The sequence below is a fragment of the Microcaecilia unicolor genome, chromosome 3 (assembly GCF_901765095.1).
Source record: "Microcaecilia unicolor chromosome 3, aMicUni1.1, whole genome shotgun sequence".
Classification (NCBI taxonomy): domain Eukaryota; kingdom Metazoa; phylum Chordata; class Amphibia; order Gymnophiona; family Siphonopidae; genus Microcaecilia; species Microcaecilia unicolor.
The window spans coordinates 181,693,514-181,714,073 of NC_044033.1; the positions used below are offsets into that span (position 1 = coordinate 181,693,514).

At 45.8% G+C, this 20,560-nt stretch overlaps 1 protein-coding gene across 8 annotated transcripts in view; it reads left to right on the forward strand.

The window, feature by feature from the left end:
* The window catches only part of NACA (nascent polypeptide associated complex subunit alpha), a 69,296-nt gene extending 49,353 nt beyond the window's left edge, over positions 1-19,943 (forward strand). For 4 of the 8 annotated variants that reach the window (XM_030196686.1, XM_030196687.1, XM_030196688.1 and 1 more), the window contains 7 exons: positions 4,396-4,737; positions 6,961-7,046; positions 7,406-7,483; positions 17,773-17,919; positions 18,255-18,383; positions 19,240-19,362; positions 19,804-19,943. In XM_030196686.1, the coding sequence (XP_030052546.1) occupies positions 4,396-4,737; positions 6,961-7,046; positions 7,406-7,483; positions 17,773-17,919; positions 18,255-18,383; positions 19,240-19,362; positions 19,804-19,818 (920 nt within the window). In that variant the 3' untranslated portion in view covers positions 19,819-19,943. The remainder of the gene's footprint in view (positions 1-4,395; positions 4,738-6,960; positions 7,047-7,405; positions 7,484-17,772; positions 17,920-18,254; positions 18,384-19,239; positions 19,363-19,803) is intronic. The other 4 variants (XM_030196690.1, XM_030196691.1, XM_030196692.1 and 1 more) reach the window with 1 other exon arrangement.
* Positions 19,944-20,560: the final 617 nt, after the last annotated feature.

Consider the following 20,560-nt stretch of genomic DNA (forward strand, 5'->3'; position numbering starts at 1 on the left):
ATGTACATTGTGTCACTGAAATTTGGCAGGATATACCAGATTTGCTTCTCTTGAAAGAAGTTCCGGCTACCATAATAGCAGCGCTTCCCGATGTTCCTTTGGCCTCTGCTACAGAGATCAATGTAGTACCTGTTGCCCCTCTAGTCCCTGCCATTCCAACAGTTCTTCTGGAGCAAAAGGAGCGGGCTCCAGAGGCTGCTTCTTCCCCTGTAGAGCCTGCCACTCAAGCAACTCTTGTGGAGCTGCCTGCTTCTGCTGCAGAGGTTCCTCGTGCACCTGTAGTGCCTTTATCTCCTGCCCCTCTAGAGCCTACCCATTTATCTCCTGCCCCTCTAGAGCCTACCTCTCAAGGACCTCTTCTGATGCATGTGCCTCCTACCAAAGAGGTTCCTGTTGCGCTTCTGGCCCCTGCCACTCCAGAAGCTTCTGTGGATCCTACTCCTGCTGCAAATATGTGTACTTCCCCTGTAGAGCTTGCCACTCAAGTATCTCTTCTGGAGCCTGATGCTTCTGTTGGCAAGGTTTCTGTGGCCTGTGGTACTCCAGTAGCTCCTTTAGAGCCTGCTGCTGCAGAAAGTCCTTTGGATCCTGCTCCTACTGCTTCTGTAGTGCCTGAACCTCCTACTGCACAGGTTCCCACTGGTTCTGTAGAGCTTGCCACTCCAGCAGCTCCAATGGTGCCTGCTGCTGCTTTTCCAGAGGTTTCTATAGTCCCTGCCACTCCAGCAGCTCCAGAGCCTGCTTATCCTGCTGAAGAGGTTCCTACTTCAATAGAACTAACAGCTCCTCTGATGCCTGCTCTTCTTAATACAGACTTTCCTACTGCTCATCTGGACCCTACTATAGATACTCACGAGGAACCTACTCCTGTTGCAGAGATTCCTACTCCCTTTGGAGAACCTGCTTCTGTGGATTCTGCTTCTGTAGAGTCTGTAGTGGCTGCGCCTCTTGCTGCAGAGGTTCCTACTGCTCCTGTAGAACCTATCACTACCGCAGCTTCTTCTGCTGTAGAGGTGCCTACTGCCCCTGTAGAACCTGCCAATAGAGAAGCTCCTGTGGAGCCTGCTGCTTCTGTTGGAGAGTTTTCTGTGGCTTCTGCTATTCCAGCAGCTCCTTTAGAACCTACTCCTGTTGCAGAGGTTCCTATTACTTCTGTAGAGCCTACCACTGCTGAAGAAGGTCCTGTGGATCCTGTTCCTACTGCTTCTGTAGAGTCTACAGTGCCTGCACCTCCTGCTGCAGAGGTTCCTACTGGTTTTGTAGAGCCTGCCACTTCAGCAGCTCCTGTGGTGCCTGCTGTTTCTGTGGTCCCTGCCACTTCAGCAGTGCCTTTAGAACCTGCTCATCTTGCTACAGAGGCTCCTACTGCTGTAGAGCCTGCCACTCCAGCAGCTTCCATGGTGCTTGCTTCTGCAGAGGTGTCTACTGCCCCTGTAGAGCCTGCTGATTCAGTTGCAGAGGCTTCTGTGGCCCCTGCCACTCCTGCAGCTCCTTTAGAGCCTGCTCATCCTGCTGAAGAGGTTCCTACTGCTCCATTAGAGCTAGCAATGCCTCTGGTGCCTGTGCCTCCTGCTACAGAGATGCCTATTGCTACTCTAGATGCTCCTACTCCTGTTGTAGAGGTTCCTACTCTCACTGTAGAGCCAGCCACTCCTGCAGAAGGTCTTGTGACCCCTGCCGCTCCTATGGATCTTGCTCCTATTACATCTGTAATGTCTTCACCTCTTGCTGCACAGGTTCCCACTGCTCCTATAGAGCCTGCCAGTAGAGAAGCTCCTGTGGAGTCTGCTGCTTCTGTTGGAGAGGATTCTGTGGCCCCTGCTACTCCAGCAGCTCCTTTAAAGCCTACTGTTGCAGAGGTTCCTACTGCCACTGCTGCAGAAGGTCCTGTGGTCACTGCCACTACAAAGGTTCCTGTGGATCCTGCTCCTACTGCTTTTGTAGTGTTTGCGCCTCCTACTGTAGGGGTTACTACTGGTTCTGTAAAACTTGTCACTGCCACTCCAGCAGCTCCTATGGTGCCTGCTGCTTCTGTTGCAGAGGTTTCTGTGGTCCCTGCCAGTTCAGCGCCTTTAGAGCCTGCTCCTCCTGCTACAGAGGTTCCTTCTGTTCCTGTAGAGCCTGCTGCTCCAGCAGCATCTACTGCCCCTGTAGAGCCTGCTGCTTCTGTTGCAGAGGTTTCTGTGGCCCCCGCCACTCCTGCAGCTCCTTTAGAGACTTCCTGTCCTGCTGAAGAGGTTCTTGCTGCTCCATTAGACCTAGCAGCTCCTCTGATGCCTGTACCTCATGCTACAGAGATTCCTACTGCTCCTCTAGATGCTGTTGTGCAACCTACTCCTGTTGCAGAGGATCCTATTCTCTCTGTAGAGGCAGCTACTGCTGCAGAAAGTCTTGTGGCTTCTATTGCTTCTGTAGTGCCTGCACCTCTTGTTGCACAGGTTCCTAATGCTTCTGTTGAGGCTGCCACTAGAGAAGTTCCTGTGGAGCTTGCTGCTTCTATTGAAGAGGTTTCTGTGTCCCCTGCTACTCCAGCATCTCCTTTAGATCCTCCTACTGTTGCAGTGGATCCTTCTACTGCTTCTGTAGCGCCTGTACCTTCTACTACAGAGGGTCCCACTGGTTCTGTAGGGCTTCCCACGCCTGCTGCTGCTTTTGCAGAGGTTTCTGTGGGACCTACCACTTCAGCAGCTCCTTTAGAACCTGCTCCTCTTGCTACAGAAGTTCCTACTGCTCCTGTAGAGCTGACTGCTCAAGCAGCTGCTGCTGCTGCAGAGGTGCCTGCTGCTTCTGTTGCAGAGGTGCCTGCTGCTTCTGTTGCAGAGGTTTCTGTGGCCTCTGCCACTCCAGATGTTACTGTGGATCCTGCTCCTACTGCTTCTGTAATGCTTGTGCCTCCTACTGCAGAGGTTCCTACTCCAGCATCTCCTATGGTGCCTGCTGCTTTTGTTGCAGAGGTTTCTGTAGTCCCTGCCACTTCAGCAGCTCCTTTAGAGCCTGCTCCTGCTACAGAGATTGCTGCTGATACTGTAGATGCTCCTGTGGAACCTGCTCCTGTTGCAGAGCTTATTACTCCCTCTGTAGAGCCTGTCACTGCTGCAGAAGGTCTTGTGGCCCTTGCCATGCCAGAAACTCCTGTGGATCCTGCTCTGGTAGAGCCTGGCACTCAAGCAGTTCTTTGGGTGTCGTCTTCTGCTACAGAGGTGTCTATCTCCCCTGTAGAGCCTGTCACTCCAGCAGATCCTTTAGAACCTGCTTCTCCTGCCTCAGAGGCTCTTACTGCTCCTATAAAGCTTACCACTGGAGAAGTTCCTATGGAGTCTGCTGTTACAGAGGTTTCTGTGGCCTCTGCCACTCCACCTGTTCCTCTGATGCCTATGCCTCCTGCTACAGAAGTTCATACTCCCTCTGTAGAGCCTGCCATTGCTGCAGATGATCTTGTGGCCCTTGCCACTCCAGAAGCTCCTGTGGATCCTTCTCCTGCTCCAGTAAAACCTGCCACTCCAGCAGCTCCTCTGGTGCCTGCTTTTGCTGCAGACTTGCCTACTGCCCCTGTAGAGCCTGTCACTCAAGAAGTACCTTTGGAACCTACTCCTGCTTCTCTTGAAGAGCCTGCCACGCCTGTGCCTCCTGCTGCAGAGGCTTCCTCTGTCCCTGTAGAGCCTGCAGAGGCTTTCACTGCCCCTGTAGAAGCTGCCACACCAGAAGCTCTTGTGGAGCCTGCCACCCTTGCTGTAGAGGTCTCTTCTGCCTCAATTACCCCCACCTCTGATAGATCAGAGGCCCTCTCAGTTAATGTTTCCAGTCCAGCATCTGTCTCAGACTCTGCTGATGCTATACTTCATTTGCCTTCACCTGATATAGATGTTTCACTGCTTTTGACTGAGGTCCCTGCCCTATCTCCAGCTATATTGGGTGTGTCTGCTTCTGATGATTTTGTTGCCCTTTGTTCTGTGCCAGTTCCTCGGTGTCTTGCTTCAGATACTGGTGTCCCAGATGACAACTCCTTGCTTGCTCTATCTCCATTTGACACTGCCACAGCTGTTAGTGATGCTACCACTGCAAAATCCTTGGTTGAGGTTTCACTCACATCTGCAACTTCTGGCACTAGTGTCGCTGATCCAGAGAATACTGTTGCAGTTTGTCAAGTACCCACTGCTGCAGAAGTTGCACTGTTGACTGTGACCCCAACACTACTAGATGCTGTAACTGATGCTTCTAAACCTAACTCTGCAGTTTGCACTGAAGCCCCTCTTGCAGGCCAACCTGTAGCTCAAATGGCAAGCTGTGCTGTGCCCATCATTGCCAATGAAATAAACTCTTCAAGCATCACGCCAACAGAATGTAGCCTTCTTCCAAACAAAACTGCTTCTGTTTCTTCTTCTCCCCCTCTTCTAGAGAATCGAGCTCTGCCTGACTCTCCTGACTCTGTTCTTCCACTGGGAACTCTGTCACCTGCTAAAGAACTGCCTGCCTACCCTGAACCTCCTGCTCCTTTCTCTCCACCCTCATTTCCATCTCTTTCAGCTTCTGAAGCACCACCTTCCTCTCTAACTAACTCCCTGATCTCTGCTGCCACTGAAGATGAAGACCTGCCGCCTCTGATCCCTCCAGAGGCACCTGTGAAGGAAACTCCCTTTCAGCCAGTGCTTGTGGATATATCCTCTCCCAAACCAGCTGGGCCTCCTCTCAAGGCCCCAGTGCCTCTTGCCAAGGAGACAGTGGTGAAGAATGACAAGGGTATTTGCCTTCATGTTTACTGTGTGCATGGAGTGCAAACCAGAGGGACTTCTGCGGACTACTAACTCACACTTTGTGGCACACGGATAAGTTTGCTTTCACCTTAATGTTTTCTTATGCATAGAGTTTAGGTGTTCATGAAAATCACCTGGTAAATGTTGGGCAGCAGTAGGGTACTTTCAGTTCAGCTCACTCCGGTCCCCAGTATTCCACTTGTTCCTCTGTTCCATAATACCTCTGCACATACAAAACAATGAATTGCTTAATTTTTCTTCAGAAGTGTAACAGATTTGGGAAAACATTATGTATTTTCTGTACTTGGAATGTACTCTGAGATTCAGATCTGATTCAAGTACCTTCTGACCTACTTGCAGCATTAGTAGAATGAGGGAATTGATGGGAAAACTGGCACCGGATCAAAATCTGTTACCTAGGAGTAGCTTGCAGTCACTAGTTGCAGATACATTGGACTCTATGGTACTCTTACCCTACAGCTAATTAGCCTGACCACCTTACTGCATGAAAGATGCATAGACTCGTCCATGTACGTAGCTGTTGCATGCAACTACAACCTTTCATGGAATATGTGAGCTGTGTTCTCTTGTTTCATATGACTTGCAAGTTCCTGGGTATGTGGTGCATTGTAAAGGAAATTCCCTAGTTCTTGGTGCACCCTGTTTACTAACCAACCATAGAAGCCAACTAGTCACAGCACAGAAGCATGGTTCTGTCACACGGGTGTTTCAAGGTTGTCTTGTTTTGGTAATGTACACGCTGCTCTGTTTTCCGTTCAGTGTTTTGTCCTGTCTATCTCAAAAACCTGTGAGTGGCATTTGTCCTGCTGCTATGATCCTCTATGACCTCATATAGCCCCAAATTTGGGTATGTATTCATGGAATTCAGTGAAAGACTGAGCACCTTGGTACTGAGCAGTATTGCACTCCCAGGTCATAGCACAACGTTTCCTTGTAGCTATCATTTTATGGAACACAGGTTTGTCTGCATTTCATTTAGACTTGGTCTGTTTTAGTGGGTTTGCATTCTTGCTATTTTGTAGAATAGAGAGACAAGAATATAAACTCTCAAACACTCTCAGCCTGTATCTCTTAGTGAAAAATACTGTAGTGGTGCTTAGAGGAAGAGTGTCCTGTTTCAGTGCTGGGAAAGTAATATCTGTCTGGCGATCAATAAGTTTTCCTTTGATAAAGTGTCTGAAGATTAGTACTGTTCTGTCAGGCTCTGATAGAGCTTTTTTTTTTTCTTTTTTTCTTTTTTTTAAATGCTCCATTTTTATATATGACGTTTTCCTATGCAATGTGAGATATTAGTTGGGCACTGTTTTGCAAGGTGAGAGAGAATTGGTGGCTTTCTTGTTGTGATCCTTGTTCCTTTCAACACTGCGTTCAAGAGAACTTTGCTTTCTAGCACAATAGCCAGACTTCTCGAGGGAAATGTAATAGTTTGGTTTCCCTTTGCAATGCTAAACTCATTCTTGCCTGGTCCTCTTCTATGCACCCACCCTGTAAGCAGTAAGCATGCAGCAGTTGCACCCACTATTCTGACAGGTTGAAGACAGGGAAATAAAGGTTAAAAATAAATATATGCAGTGATGCTTTCCTTGGACTAACTTATATTTTTGATTCTTTAGGGGAACTAACACTTCCTCAGGTTGCAAACAGTGAAGGAGAGGATTTGCAGACTTCTGTCCTCTTCTTGGAATAGTTTCTCTGACCTGGGCTTGTTTCAGCAGCCCTCAAGTTTCTGAAAAGCTTTTGTTCATCATTCATGTTTGTAGTGGAGGCGGTTAGCTTGGCAGAGTTTAAAAAGGGGTTGGACAATTTCCTAAAGGACAAGTCCATAGACCACTACTAAATGGACTTGGGAAAAATCCACAATTTTGGGAATAACATGTATAAAATGTTTGTACGTTTGAGTAGCTTGCCAGGTTCCCTTGACCTGGATTGGCCGTTGTTGGGGACAGGATGCTGGGCTCGATGGACCTTTGGTCTTTTCCCAGTATGGCATTACTTATGTATTTATGTAGTTGGTAGTAGCACTCTTTTTTTTTTTATAATTCAGTTTACCCAGAGTTACTTTACATGTGAGCGTGGTTTGTGGCACCAGGACATGTCTTCAGAGGTTGTAACACTATTCTTGCATGTCATTTCACATGATCAGCACTCTACAATTGAGTATGAATTTGACACATGTTTGTCTCACCAGGCTCTGGAACAGAATCAGAAAGTGATGAATCGGTACCAGAGCTGGAAGAACAGGACTCGACACATGCATCAACACAACAGGCGCAGGTGAGTTTCTCCTAGTATTCCATTGCTGAGAAGGGGATAAATGATCCTTTTCTATGTAGGTTAAAACAAAGAACTGCTAGGTGATTTGTTCACGCAGCTTTTTTAGTAATCAATTTGGGTAGGCTGTTCATTTTCCTATGTCTTAAATATTAGGTGGTGTTGCATACTGCCCATCACACTTCATTGAGTTCTGTGCATTGCATATGGATAACACCTAATCACTGAGCTGTAAAAGGAAATGTATCCATAAAACGGAAGAGAAGTTTGGTGAAATTTTCTTTGCTTCACACATGAGGGTATGCACTGCAAGGTAACTTAAATGTTTTGGTTTGTTTTATTGGTGGTGGCTTTCTCCTTAGCTTGCAGCAGCAGCAGAAATAGATGAAGAACCAGTCAGCAAAGCAAAACAGAGCAGAAGCGAGAAGAAGGCTCGAAAGGTAAATGTCCAGATATCCCAAAAATGGTTGTGATTGACATGTACAACTGGGCGGGCACAGTATATAAAAAGTGGTTCATCAACTTTAGCAAGGTGTGACTGTTTTTTGTTTTGATCTTTCAACCCTTAGCCTCATTAAGTTTCAAGTTAAGGGATTTCTATCCCACCAATCTACAGTGTGTCTAGGTGGCTTACGGTCTAAAGTGGGGAGAAAAGGAAATGAGACGCAACAAAGAAAACGACAGACTGATACAAAAGGAGAGGGGGATAACAACTACAACAATGGATAGAAAAGAAGAGGGTTAACACAAGTGGGGGAGGGAAGGGGGATCAACTACTAGTATCCCAAGCAAACCCAATCAGCCACCAAATGCTTCCACAAAAAGATATGTCTTCAAGTCAGTTTTGAACCTAGTTAAATGGGGAGGGTTTTCAGGTATAGCAGCAGATGTTTCCAGAGTTGAGGGGCCCGGATGGAAAAATAGTGACGCATGGAGGCCGTGGGAACTGCAGAAAACGGGGGAACTACGAGAAGGTCTTGGTCAGAAGATCATAGGGATCGAGGTGGGCAATAAGGGATAAGGTAGGCCAAAAGAAAAGAGGTCTCTTTGTAAGTTAAAAGGAGCAGTTTGTAGGAGATACAAGATGAAATAGGCAGCCAATGAGCATCTTTCAGGAGCGGGGTGATGTTAAATTATGTGCTTTAATAAGCTTGATAGCAGTGTGTTGAATGAGTTGTAGCTGCTTAAGCTTGCGTTGGGTTAGACCTATATATAGAGAGCATTACAGTAGTAGAGGTGTGATACCATGAAGGAATGAATGAGTATGTTCAGCGCTGGCAGGATAGAAATGGACAAATCATCCTAATGCGCCAGAGTTGGAAGAAGGTATGCTTCACTGCAGAGACCTGTGGGGCAAAAGTTCAAAGTATCGTCAAGCATTATGCCTAAAATTTTAATCTGATCTGCTATGCCAAGGGGGCACCATTCAGTAGGATTGGGGTAACTAGTGGGAAAATCTGGTGGAGAAGAAAACAGCACAGGATTTATCGGGGTTTGGGATTAGCTGACGGTATTTAAACCAGGTACAAACAGTATCAAGCTCGTGATTGAGAACTGCTAGCTGTGAGGTATCGGAGGGGTCAATTGTGGTCAGCACTTGTCTGCGTAAGCAAAAGACACAAAATCCAATGGGACAGTAATGGGACCAGGAAAATATTGAATATCAAGGGGGACAGAATCAAGCCCTGGGTCACTCCAGAGGTCAGGAAGAAAGGTTTGGAATGAGTACTTCAGAAATGAACCATATATGTACAGTCGGTAAGGTAGGAGGCAAACCATAAAAATGGTTTCTGTCAAACAAGTTTGGGAGAGCCACCTGAGAAGAGCCTGTGATCTACGGCGTCAAATGCGGCAGTCAAATCAATGGAAAGAAGAACAGTCTGGCACCGACTTAGGTAAGTACAGAAATAAGTGGCAAGACCGAGGAGGGTGGTCTCAATGTTGTGGTATTGCCGGAAGCCAGTCTGGTTACGGTGAAGTGCTGCAGTAAATAGGAAACAATCTGACAGCTGTTGGTGGACAAGAGTCAATCAACTTAGCAGTAATGGGGAGGTTGGCTATAGGACAGTAGTTGGTGCAGAGGATAGCAGGTTTAGTGAGGTCTTTAGTTTAGGGCGCACAAGAGCAGTTTTTCAGGCCAGAGGCATTGAGCCTGCAAATAGGTGGGAAAATGTGGGGTACGAATGCAACAAATAAATAAAATAACTATCTGACAAGCTGGACATAATCATTGAAAGCAGAAAAGGAAGTAATGTTACTAGAGCATTTTTTTTTTTCAGGCGTCGTGAGGGAACTGGGTCCAAAATTGTGGTAGTGGGCTTTACAGTTTGAAGAGCTGAAGTCGGTGTTAGGGAGGGAAGTTCAAAAGCAGAAAAAGTAGGGTGGGGATCCTTCACAGGACCAAGTTCTCAATGAGAGTAGAGGTGTTAAGTGGTTGAAATGGTTTGCACTTTATTTTTTTTTATTTATTTTTTTTTTTGATGTGTTTATTTATAATTTTTCAAACAGAACATAGTACTCAAGGCACAATATATCTTGTTATACATGATACAGTGTAAGATTTTTAAATTGCCTATACATAGGAAGCAAGTGAACATAGTAAACAAGTGTCCTCAAATAACTGCCTCGCTACTTTCTCTTACCTCCCCCCCCCCTAATCTAACCCCTCCCCCCTGCGTGTCTGGGAAAAGTTATGAATTTGTAGTTTGGTTGGCTTTTTTCCATTTATCATATACTTCCCACAGTTTGTAATATTGAACAATCTGTCCCCTTCTGAGAGCCGTAAGCTTTGACATCAACTGAATCCTGTCCAGTTTTTCATAACCGACTGGAGCCCCGGCAGACATGGTTTTTTCCAGGCTGTCGCAATGATCAATTTGCATGCCACAAACAAGTATGTGGCAAAATGATGAGTGGATCCCTGGACTCCTTTCGGTTTAAAGTGTAGTAGACATTGATCCATGCTGAGGGGATAAGTCACCTCTGTTATTTTATGTAACATATCAAGTACCTCTGACCAAAGTCAGCGTGTATGTGTACAGGTCCACCAAATGTGAGACGTCACCCTTTAAACCACATTGTCGCCAGCAGAGATCAGACCCTGATTTGAACATTTTCACCAATCTGCTAGGGGTATAGTACCAACAGTATAAAATCTTGTAGCCATTTTCAACCAGTGCACTTGATATTGATACACGCAGCAGTGATCTGAGGGACTGTGACCACCTAGTGGCCGCATAGGTCACTCCCATTGCCGATTCCCATTTGGATGTATAATACTCCAGTGGATTGTCGGATGCCAGGAGGGCTCTGTACAAACGAGTAATCCCGCCTCTACCCACCCCCCTTTTGCATACTCTGCTCCATGAGGGTTTCAGACAGATTCAGTTCTTCTTCTGCCCATCTCTTAATAGTCTCGTACCTGGAAATATTGTAAGGCTTGCAACGGGGAGAGCCCATGCCCTTGACATAGATCTGCATAGGAGACCATGTTATCCTGTTCATACATCTGGCCTAGTTCCATAAGGCCTAATTTTTCCCATTCCAAGTACGCTGCATCCATTTGACCCGGACCGAAGTGCGGGGCAAATCTGAGAAACATATGTTTAAAATATGTCCTCTCAGGGAAAATTTTCTCTCGCACTTTGCACCACGTCGACAAGGGCCAGCGCAAGAGAGGTGGGCTCTCCTTTGTCATTTCCTTGAGTTTAGTACTCGACAGCCAGGGTATCGCCTGCAGGGGGACTGGGTCTAGCCACCATTGATCTAATTTAATTCCTATTTTATCTGACTTTTGTACCCAGGATGCTAGAATGTTTAAATGAGCTGCATGATAATATGCCTGGAAAGATGGGACCCCCATCCCTCCTCTTTCCTTTGTTTGATATAACATTTCGCTGCGTACCCTAGGGGGTTTCTTTTTCCAAATGAAAGCAAATGCCTTCCTCTGCAGGTTCCTCAAAAATCCCTCTGGAATGTCTATAGGGAGCGCCATGAATAGATATAATATTTTGGGGAGTATTATCATTTTTACCGCGCTGATTCTACCCATCCATGAAAGGGTCAACCCCTCCCATCTTTCTAGCTCCTTAAAGAGGTCTCGTGCTTTGTCAGGAAAATTGTATTTGAATATATCATCCACGTTTCGTGGTATATTAACTCCTAAGTAGCGTATGTATTTAGTGGCCCAACAAAATGGGAACTGTCGCTTTAATTGTTCTATTACCTCTTCTGGGACCATGACCCCTAATGCCTCAGATTTGTCATAATTGATCTTAAATCCTGATACCTCTCCATAGCCCTGGGTCATCTCTTTGATCTGTGGGAAGGAGACCGTCGGTTCCTTCAAGATGAGCAGAACGTCGTCTGCAAACAGGAGGATCTTAGTTTCCATACCTGCCCATCTCAAGCCCCTGATCTCACTCTGGGCTCTAATTTCTATAGCTAACGGTTCTATTACAAGGGCAAATAGCAATGGTGACAGGGAGCAGCCCTGTCTGGTGCCTCTTTTTTAAGTTGAAATGGACACGAGAGGTGACCGTTCACCCGCACCCTGGCTTTTGGGGTGTCATAGATCAAATGCAACCAAGTCCAAAATTGTCCCAGGATACCCATCCGCTCTATTACCGCGAATAAAAAGGGCCAGCTCACTCTGTCAAATGCCTTTTCGGCGTCTAGTGACAGTAGGCAGAGTGGGGTTTTGCTAACACAAGCGGTTTGTATCACATGTAGGGCTCTTCTAATATTGTCGAATGTTTGACGGCCCTCCACGAAATCTGCTTGATCCTCATGAACTAACAGTGGAATATATTTCTGCAATCTAGAAACTAATATCTTAGTAAAGATTTTGTAGTCCGCTCCCAATAGGGAGATTGGTCTGTAGGAGCTACATAATTGTGGGTCCTTGCCTGCTTTGGGTATGACTAATAGTAGCTAGATCCCAGGTCGGTGGGAGTCCCGTTGTTTGATCTAATGAGTTAAATACCCTTACCAGCAATGGGGATAGCAATTTGCCAAATATCTTATAAAATTTATTTGTGAATCCGTCAGGACCCGGGGCTTTATTTATGGCTAAGTCCTTGATTGTTTTTTCAATTTCTTCTATTTTTATAGGGCTAGATAAGGATTGGGCCACCTCGTCCGACAGGTGTGGGATCTCCATTTTCGCCAAATAATTATTTATAGCCTCTGGATCGGGTATGCTTTCTGGAGTATATACATTTTGGTAGAAAGATCTAAAGGCTGATTTTATGAACTCCACCTCTGAGTTCTTAACGCCTTTATCATCTAAGAGGCCTCCCACTGCGTTTCTGGTAGCTTGGTGTTTCAATTTCTGAGCTAGGATTCTGCTAGATTTATCGCCAAATTCAAAGTGTTTGACGTGTCTTCAGTAATTTCTCAGATATGTCTGCTAGCTCTAGTTCTTGAAGTTGGGATCGTAACGCTTGGGCCTGGGATATTAGAGTAAGTGACAATGGCAAATCCCTTTGTTGTAGCTGACCCTCTACTTTGCCTAGTTGCTCTCTCAGTATACGTTCTTCCTGCTTTGAGGCTTTCCCACAGAGTAGTTGGGGATATCTCCCCCATGTCATTGAACTGGATATAATCCATAATATATTGTTCAATCTGACGTAGATTATCTGGGTCTGCTAATAGCGCGTCATCTAGTCGCCACGAGCGCTCCTTTTTCCGTTCCCCCTCTATGGTTAGCTGTAGTAGGACTGGGGAGTGATCGGACCATGTACGGGGCAATATCTGGAGGGCTCCTATTGATCCCCCAATCAAGGCATCTCCCAGCCACATATCAATTCTGGAGAAGGATTGATGAACAGGTGAGAAAAAGGTATATGTTCGTGTCTTGGGGTGGTCCTGACGCCAGTGGTCCACTAATTGCCAGCGCGTGAGGAACTCCTGCACTTGACGTCTATCTTGCTTGGCATAGGATATTTTAGCAGAGGAGTTATCTAGGTGGGTATCTAAGGTAATGTTAAAATCACCGCCTATTAATAAGTGACCCACGACATGTCGTTGGAGTGTAAGATCTAGTTCTTTAAAAAAATTCTCCCTGTTGCGTGTTAGGGGCATATATATTCACTATCGTATAAACTTTCCCAAATATTTTCAGGAACCTCCCCCCCTTGTCCCTAACAACTGTCTGTACCTCCCATGGAACAGAGTTTCTGAGTGCTATCAGCACCCCTTTGTTTCTGGTAGTGCACTGGTTGGAAGCAAAATATATAGATGGATATTGTTTGTGAGAGCACAGTTTTTCATGGCATGATTTAAGGTGTGTTTCTTGGACTAGGGCTACATCAATCCGCAAGCAGCATAGCTTTCTAAATAACAATTGTCGTTTTCTGGGGGTATTTAAGCCCTTAACATTCAAAGTTAGCCATTTAACATCAACCATTACAACTTATTAAATGAGTTACCTTTCCGCACCCTCCCACAACAACCAAATTCTACTATTGCTCCCCTTTTGCTTATCCCAAACAACCCCACTTGTTCCCTCTTCACCCCCCTCCCTCTAATATTTTGTGAATCTCCCCTCCCACCCCAACTCTTCCCTCCTGATTTGTGGCGCCACATGGCTTACCCTTGGGCACCAGATAGAGGTGAAGTGACCCACTGATCGCTTACCAAATACCCCAACAACCACTTTCAACATCTCTGAACCAAACTGTTACCATAGATAGAACCAAGGACTTGTCCCATTATAATGTCTGCAGCAGTCTTTTGCAGCCGGCTGGATCCCTTTATTCCAAGTTGCCCCCTTGATCTCGGCATTCAGGAAACTTTCGAGGTGGACTGTTGGCGTTGTAGCCTTCTTGGGCCTTTGCCAACTCTTCTCCATTTGGGCGGCGCATTAAACGTGGCACCTCTTTTGTTCACACCAGCCTCCTCCGGATCTAGTCGAAGTTCTGCTTCAGGGCAGATTTCTCTGGCCTCCTCCAGTGTTTGTATTTGATGCATTTTTCCTTCTTTGTAAAATACAAGGGCAAAGGGATATCTCCATCTATACTGAATATTTAAGTCTCTGAGCCGGCGTGTAAATGGCTTTAGTTCACCTCTCCGCCGTAGCGTTGCTGCTGCAAGGTCCTGGTAGATCTCAATCTTGTAAGAGTCCCATTTAGTCTTGGACTTGTCGCGCCGCTTTCAGTATTTGTTCCTTCAACTTGAAGCTGGTAAAACATGCTATAATGTCTTTTGGGATGTTGTTTTTCCCCGGGCCCAGTGCTCTGTGAGCTCTTTCAATCCGGATCGCCTCCACTTCAACATTTATATTATTTGTTGCCAGCAGCGCACTAACCAATTCCTGCACCGCTCTTTCGCTGTTTTGGTATGAGGGGGTTTCAGGCAGGCCACGGAATCTTAAATTGTTGCGGCGACCTCTGTTTCAAGGTCTTCTACTTTCAGATTCATCTGCTGGTGTTCTTTTTGTAGGTTTGTGATCTGCTGTTCCAGCGATCCTATTGTCTCATTATGAGCTTCTACTTGTAGCTCTGTTTCCTCCAAACGGGACCCTAGCTCGCGTATCTCGCTTCTTAGATCTGTTCCGAGTGTCGCCACCTCCGACCTAAGTGCCTTGATATCAGCGCTAATATTCTGCAGCCAATTCTGGAGCGCCGGTGGGAGTTCCTCCTCATCCCGACTCGAGTTCGAGTGCTCCGTCGAATCGCCTACCGAGACCACATGGACGGCTTCTGGCACCGCTAGTGATTTCCAGGCCTCCGCCATTTTGTCTCTGGGCGCCTCCGCTCCACCCGAATAAGCAAAGCGGGAGAGATCTGCCTCCGGAGTTGCTTGGTTTGTCGGTTTCGCCGCCCCTGCCATTCGGGAAGCCATCCACGTGCACTATTTCTTACAGCTGGACGTCAGCTTGGTCAGAAACGCTATTTTTCTTTACGGGGTATCGGGAGCTCTTCACTCATGCGACCATGCTGTGTGGTAACGTCACTTCCTCCATGGTTTGCACTTTATGATGAAAGTAAGATGCCATTGCTTCTGCAGACAGTGCAGGTGCACAATAGGAGTCTGAGCTATGTGGGGCAGCGAGGTCAAGAAGACGCAGTACAGCATGGCCATGTTTGGGGCAGCCATAATTCTGTTAGAGTAATAGTGGCACTTCTCCGTGAGGACGACTGTTTTGTAGGACATGGCAATGGCGTGATATGCCATAAGAGCCCGTGTGGAACATGTGCGTTTCCAATGGCGTTCCGACTGGAGTAGTCTACAGCTCATACGCAGGAGGTCTATGGTAAACCAGGGTTCCTTACATGAGGGGCAGGTTTTGCCTGACCAAGATATGTGGCGTTAAATGGTCAAGACCAGTGTTCAGTGCGATGTCCAAAGGGAGACTGTTAAACTGGCTCAAGTCTAACCCAGAGGAAAGAAGAAGGTTGGAGGCTGCTGTTAATAAAATCCCTAGCACAGGTGGGGCCTTCCCAAGTGAGAGGTGTAGGGGCTATCAAAGGATGGGAAAAAGTAATGAGTGGCCTGCCCAAGGAAGGGAAAAGATCAGTGTGTTACGTCTTGGGGCTGTATCTGATTTGAGTAGTACAGCATCTAGTGTGTTACGTCGTGGGGCTGTATCTGATTTGAGTAGTACAGCATCTAGTGTGTGACCACCAATGAGAGTCATGTGCAGGCATTGTGTCAGGGCTAGGTCGTCGAGTAGAGTTAGAAAGTCTCAAGGGCCTGGGAAGGTGGAATCATCTAAATGCAAATTTTAAGTCACCTAGTACGATTGATACCATTGACACAGTGATCTGCCACAGCCACATGGAGGACCTGTCAGGAAGTTACTATGCTTGGGGGCGGGTGGTAAAGTATACAGAGATCTAATGGGGGTTGGTGTGAACACAAGCTAAGGATTCCAAGAGGAGAGGATCACAGGAAGAGTCAGTGACTTAAGTGAAAGCGAGAGGAATGGATGATTACAATCCACCCCTCCCCATCTAAAGGGGCAGTTACTCATGAAGTTCAAGAAACCAGAGGGGGTGGCGCAGTTGAGATAACCTACGTCTGCATCTGATACCATTTTATGTTTCGTAGAGACATAGTTAAATTGTGAGCAAGAATAAGGTCATGTGCTAAGTGTGGCTTCTCAAGGAACGGGGGTTTAAAAAAACGATGTTGCATGTGTCTGCAGGGGGCAGCTAAGTTATCAAAGCCTTAAAGGAACGTAGAAGGGTGAGATTCCTGGAGCGAATGGGAGAAGCATGGTCCACAGAAACTGGAATTTGTTGTGTGTAGCACATAATAGAAGATTAAAAGAATTCGTATAGGATTGGATCCCAAAATAAAGATCAGTCACAGAAGAGGAGGGGAGCACTCATGGAAGGATGCAATGCAGAACATAAAGGAGCACGCTCCTTATGCACGCTTCAGTGTGTGCACACGGTGTGCGCCACTTAGGCAGAAGCTTTTAAAGGGCTAACACTTGACATCTCTTCTGGAAGGCAGGATGTACAGGCTGAGCGGCAGCCCTAATGGAAGCAGTCTGGGAGAGTGCCTGGAACACACAAATACAAAAAAAAATAGGCAAAGTAACAGGCAAAGCGATAATGGTGCGCCACTTAGGCAGAAGCTTTAAAGGGCTAACCCTTGACATTGCTTCATGACAGCCCTAACAGGAGCAGTCTGGGAGAGCACCGGAGAGTGCTTGGAACACACAGACAAAAAAAATTACAAGGTAATAGGCAAATTAACCCATTAGTGCCCAGTGTTCCCATATGCGCATTATGGGAATATTGGGCACTAATGGGTTAACAAGCAAAGCAATACTTGGCGCTATGTATTATGGTGTCTGGTATGGACTTTACCATCCTGTAGAAAGTCGGACCTGCTCAGGGCATGTATCAGTTACCAAAAGTGACTGCTGAAGTGCTCTGGATGACTTCAGCAGTCAATGCCCATGAATAGAGCAAACTTGCTTGTTCTCGTTGTGTCAGATCTTTGGCTACTTGGACTTAAGAAATATATTTGGAATAATATTCAAAGGGGTTTAACCAGGCAGGAGAGGCTGCTGCTCGGTTAAACCCTACTGAGCTGATCAGCTGCGGATTATTTAGCAGCATTACCCAGTTAATATCGGCTCGACCTGGCCATTACCTAACCAGTTAGGTTTTTTTGGGGGGGGGTGAGCGGGCTGCAGGTAATTTGGGTGGAGCCACTACTTGGCAGGTTAGCGGATTCAATATTGCTGCTAACCAGATAAATGGGTGAACTTAGGATAGTAAAAACTTCTGAGTTGCTGCACTAACCCAGATATTCAATGCCAGAGGCTGGACATATCCTGGCATTGAATATTCAAGTTAATTCAGCTTGTGGCTGTGAATAACTTACAAGCTGTGGGCTTAATATCAGGCCTGTTGACTCAGCTGATTGTATCAGAGCAGTTCACACAGCTGAATGTTGCCTAGGAGTCTGTATGAGAAAATAATTCTCCCATTGTTCACTGCTATATTGACTGGGAATGTACATAAGTGGATAAATTCCTAGAAGTTTGACATCTGTGTAGCCCATTTAGGTGGTGGTTTTCAATTAATGCTTTCACTTAAAAAAAAAAAGTCTGGTCAGCTGATGCAAGCATAGTGCAGTGCCGGGAGGTTAGAGTGATTTTGGTAATGTAAAGGTGTAATTAGCACACGGAACTCTGTCAGTTTTGTTGTAGAGTGACGTTATACTATTTTATTCTCTTCTTTCCCCCCCCCCCCCCCCCTTCAAGGCAATGTCCAAATTGGGACTTCGCCAGGTCACAGGAGTAACCAGAGTTACTATCCGAAAATCCAAGAACATCCTTTTTGTGATCACAAAACCTGATGTGTACAAGAGCCCAGCATCAGACACTTACATCGTATTTGGGGAAGCTAAAGTAAGTAGTTTTCTCATCAGCAGGACCTGCAGTGGTGGTTAGGAGGGAAGAAGGCTGTGAAAACAGTGGCAGTGTACAGTTTGCCAATGACCATCAATTTTCTGATCTTACTGACTGCTAATGAATAAATCTGTAGAATTGTAAATAAAGAAGTTGGCCGTATATGTGAATGACCATCAATTGGCAGCTTTATTGGGTGTAGCATTTAATTCCTTCCTTCCTTCCTTAATATCTGTTTCCTCATATGCTTTTTCCATCTTCCTTGCTGGTTGTATTTAGCAATTTTGGTTCAATACTGTTTCTCTGCTCTTACTGCTCTTCTTTCCCTTCGCCAGATTGAAGATCTCTCCCAGCAGGCTCAGCTGGCAGCTGCTGAGAAATTCAAAGTGCAAGGAGAAGCTGTGTCAAATATTCAGGAAAATACCCAGACTCCCACAGTACAGGAGGAGAGTGAAGAGGAAGAGGTATGAAATTGTGGAAACCCGGTGGTGGGAGGCGGGGCTGGTGGTTGGGAGGCGGGGATAGTGCTGGGCAGACTTATACGGTCTATGCCAGAGCCGGTGGTGGGAGGTGGGACTGGTGGTTGGGAGGCGGGGATAGTGCTGGGCAGACTTATACGGTCTGTGCCCGGAAGAGGACAGGTACAAATCAAAGTATACACAAAACGTAGCACATATGTATCTTGTTGGGCAGACTGGATGGACCATGCAGGTCTTTTTCTGCCATCATCTACTATGTTACTATGTTGTGCAGACAGTGTCCGAGGGAACCAGTGCTGGGATCTGTATGGCTCTGGCACTTCATAAGGGAATTTGTTTTGGACCTTGTATGCTGGTAACCTGTAATAGTTACTGTTTCTTCTTTATATGAAGCTTCACTTGCAACATCTGGTCAGTCAGCGCTTAATCCCATTGACTTTCATGCATTTAAGAAGAGGAGTCAGGCATGCACTTGTTGTTGTGGCATGGTAACTTTGAGGCTATGTACCCCTATAATCAGTTTGACATTAGCTGCTCTGTCTCTCCTCCTGCCCCCTTGTTTTTTTTTCCTCAGCAGACAGTAGGGCTACAGGACAAGGTGTTTTTTTTTGTGTGTGTGTGTTTTTATTAGCAGTTGCTTTACTTAAGTTCTTAGAAAAGTTTTAAGTGTTTTGTAGTTCCCACCAGGATCATACATGGGGCAACCAAAAGATTTTATACAGAGCCCCGCACTTCAGTAGAGAGGTCTGAATTATCAGCCCAGTCAGTACATTACTGCACTTGACATCTTCATACTGTTACCAAGATTTCAGATTTTTAATCTTTGTACTGTCTGGTGTAGGTTGATGAAACTGGTGTGGAGGTGAAGGACATTGAACTGGTGATGTCTCAGGCTAATGTGTCCAGGGCGAAGGCTGTCCGTGCACTGAAGAACAACAGTAATGACATAGTGAACGCAATTATGGTGAGCGGTTGCTTATACACTCCTGTTTTAGTATAGGCCTAGTGAAACACTTGTATACATCTGCTACCTATTATAACTGAAAGGATGTGTCATCAGTAAAACATTGATTTCATTGGGTGAACAAACTGAAGTGAGACCATTTGTCACTGATGCCATCAGTAAACCGAACAGATTCCTTGTGGTTTGGATTGGGAAATACTAGTGTGACCTTGGGGAAACTTGGAAATTTCTTCCTAATTAGAGATTTCAATGTGCTCCAGAGAAATTGTTCCCTTCTGGTGCTGACAGCGCATATCCTTGAAGAGTGGTATAAGATTGCCAGGGTGTGTATAGCAATAAATGCCCCTGGGGGCATTCAAAATTGGCACAGTTTATTTGTCTTTAAACATTGGTTGAGTGGAACAGTTTCTTAACATGTTTCTCAATATTTTCTTTTTCCAGGAGTTGACGATGTAAACCTCAAAAGCAAGGACTTCTATTTTATTTTCATTTTTCTTTCTTTTTGTTTTGGAGAAGTTGAAGCTGAATTTTGGGATTTCTACTATTTCTATTGCTGAAATAAAGTTGTGGTATATTGTTCATGGAAGACTTTTAGTCCTTTTCTTAATTTAAAGCAATGCTACCTGTCTGCTGGGAACTAAGCTGAAACTCTTTCACATAGGCCATTAAATTACTTTTGGTCATCATTGTGAACTTAAGGTAAACCTATGCAAATACATTGAGTTGTCTAGTACACTGTCCCCTCTTCCCAACCAAAAAGCGCACAAGTTGAAAGATTGGTGTTCAGGGTTTTTGGGTTTTTTTCCCCCCTTCTAGATCTAGACTGGGAAGCTTTCATGGTTTCATCATCCAACATCTGGTCATTTAATTTGGTAGGAAGTTATCCATCATGGTGCTTTGGAAGATGTGGCATAGACTTCTTTGTAAGAAGAGCTTTCTAAAACCTAAAATGAAAACAGGTTCCAAAGCAGGGGGCAGTTGTAAGGCATGGTGCTTTCAGGTGCAGCAGTGCAAACTGCTTTTCAGATGTTTGTTAGCCAATGGAGACTGATAGCATAAGTTAACCCTATTGGGCAGACCAAGAGCTCATAATAGCCCAGTATTCTGTTTCCAGCAGTGGCCAGTCCAGGTTACAAGTACCTGACAGAGTCCCAAAAGGTGGCAAGATTCCATGCTACTTCCAGGGAATAAGCAGTGG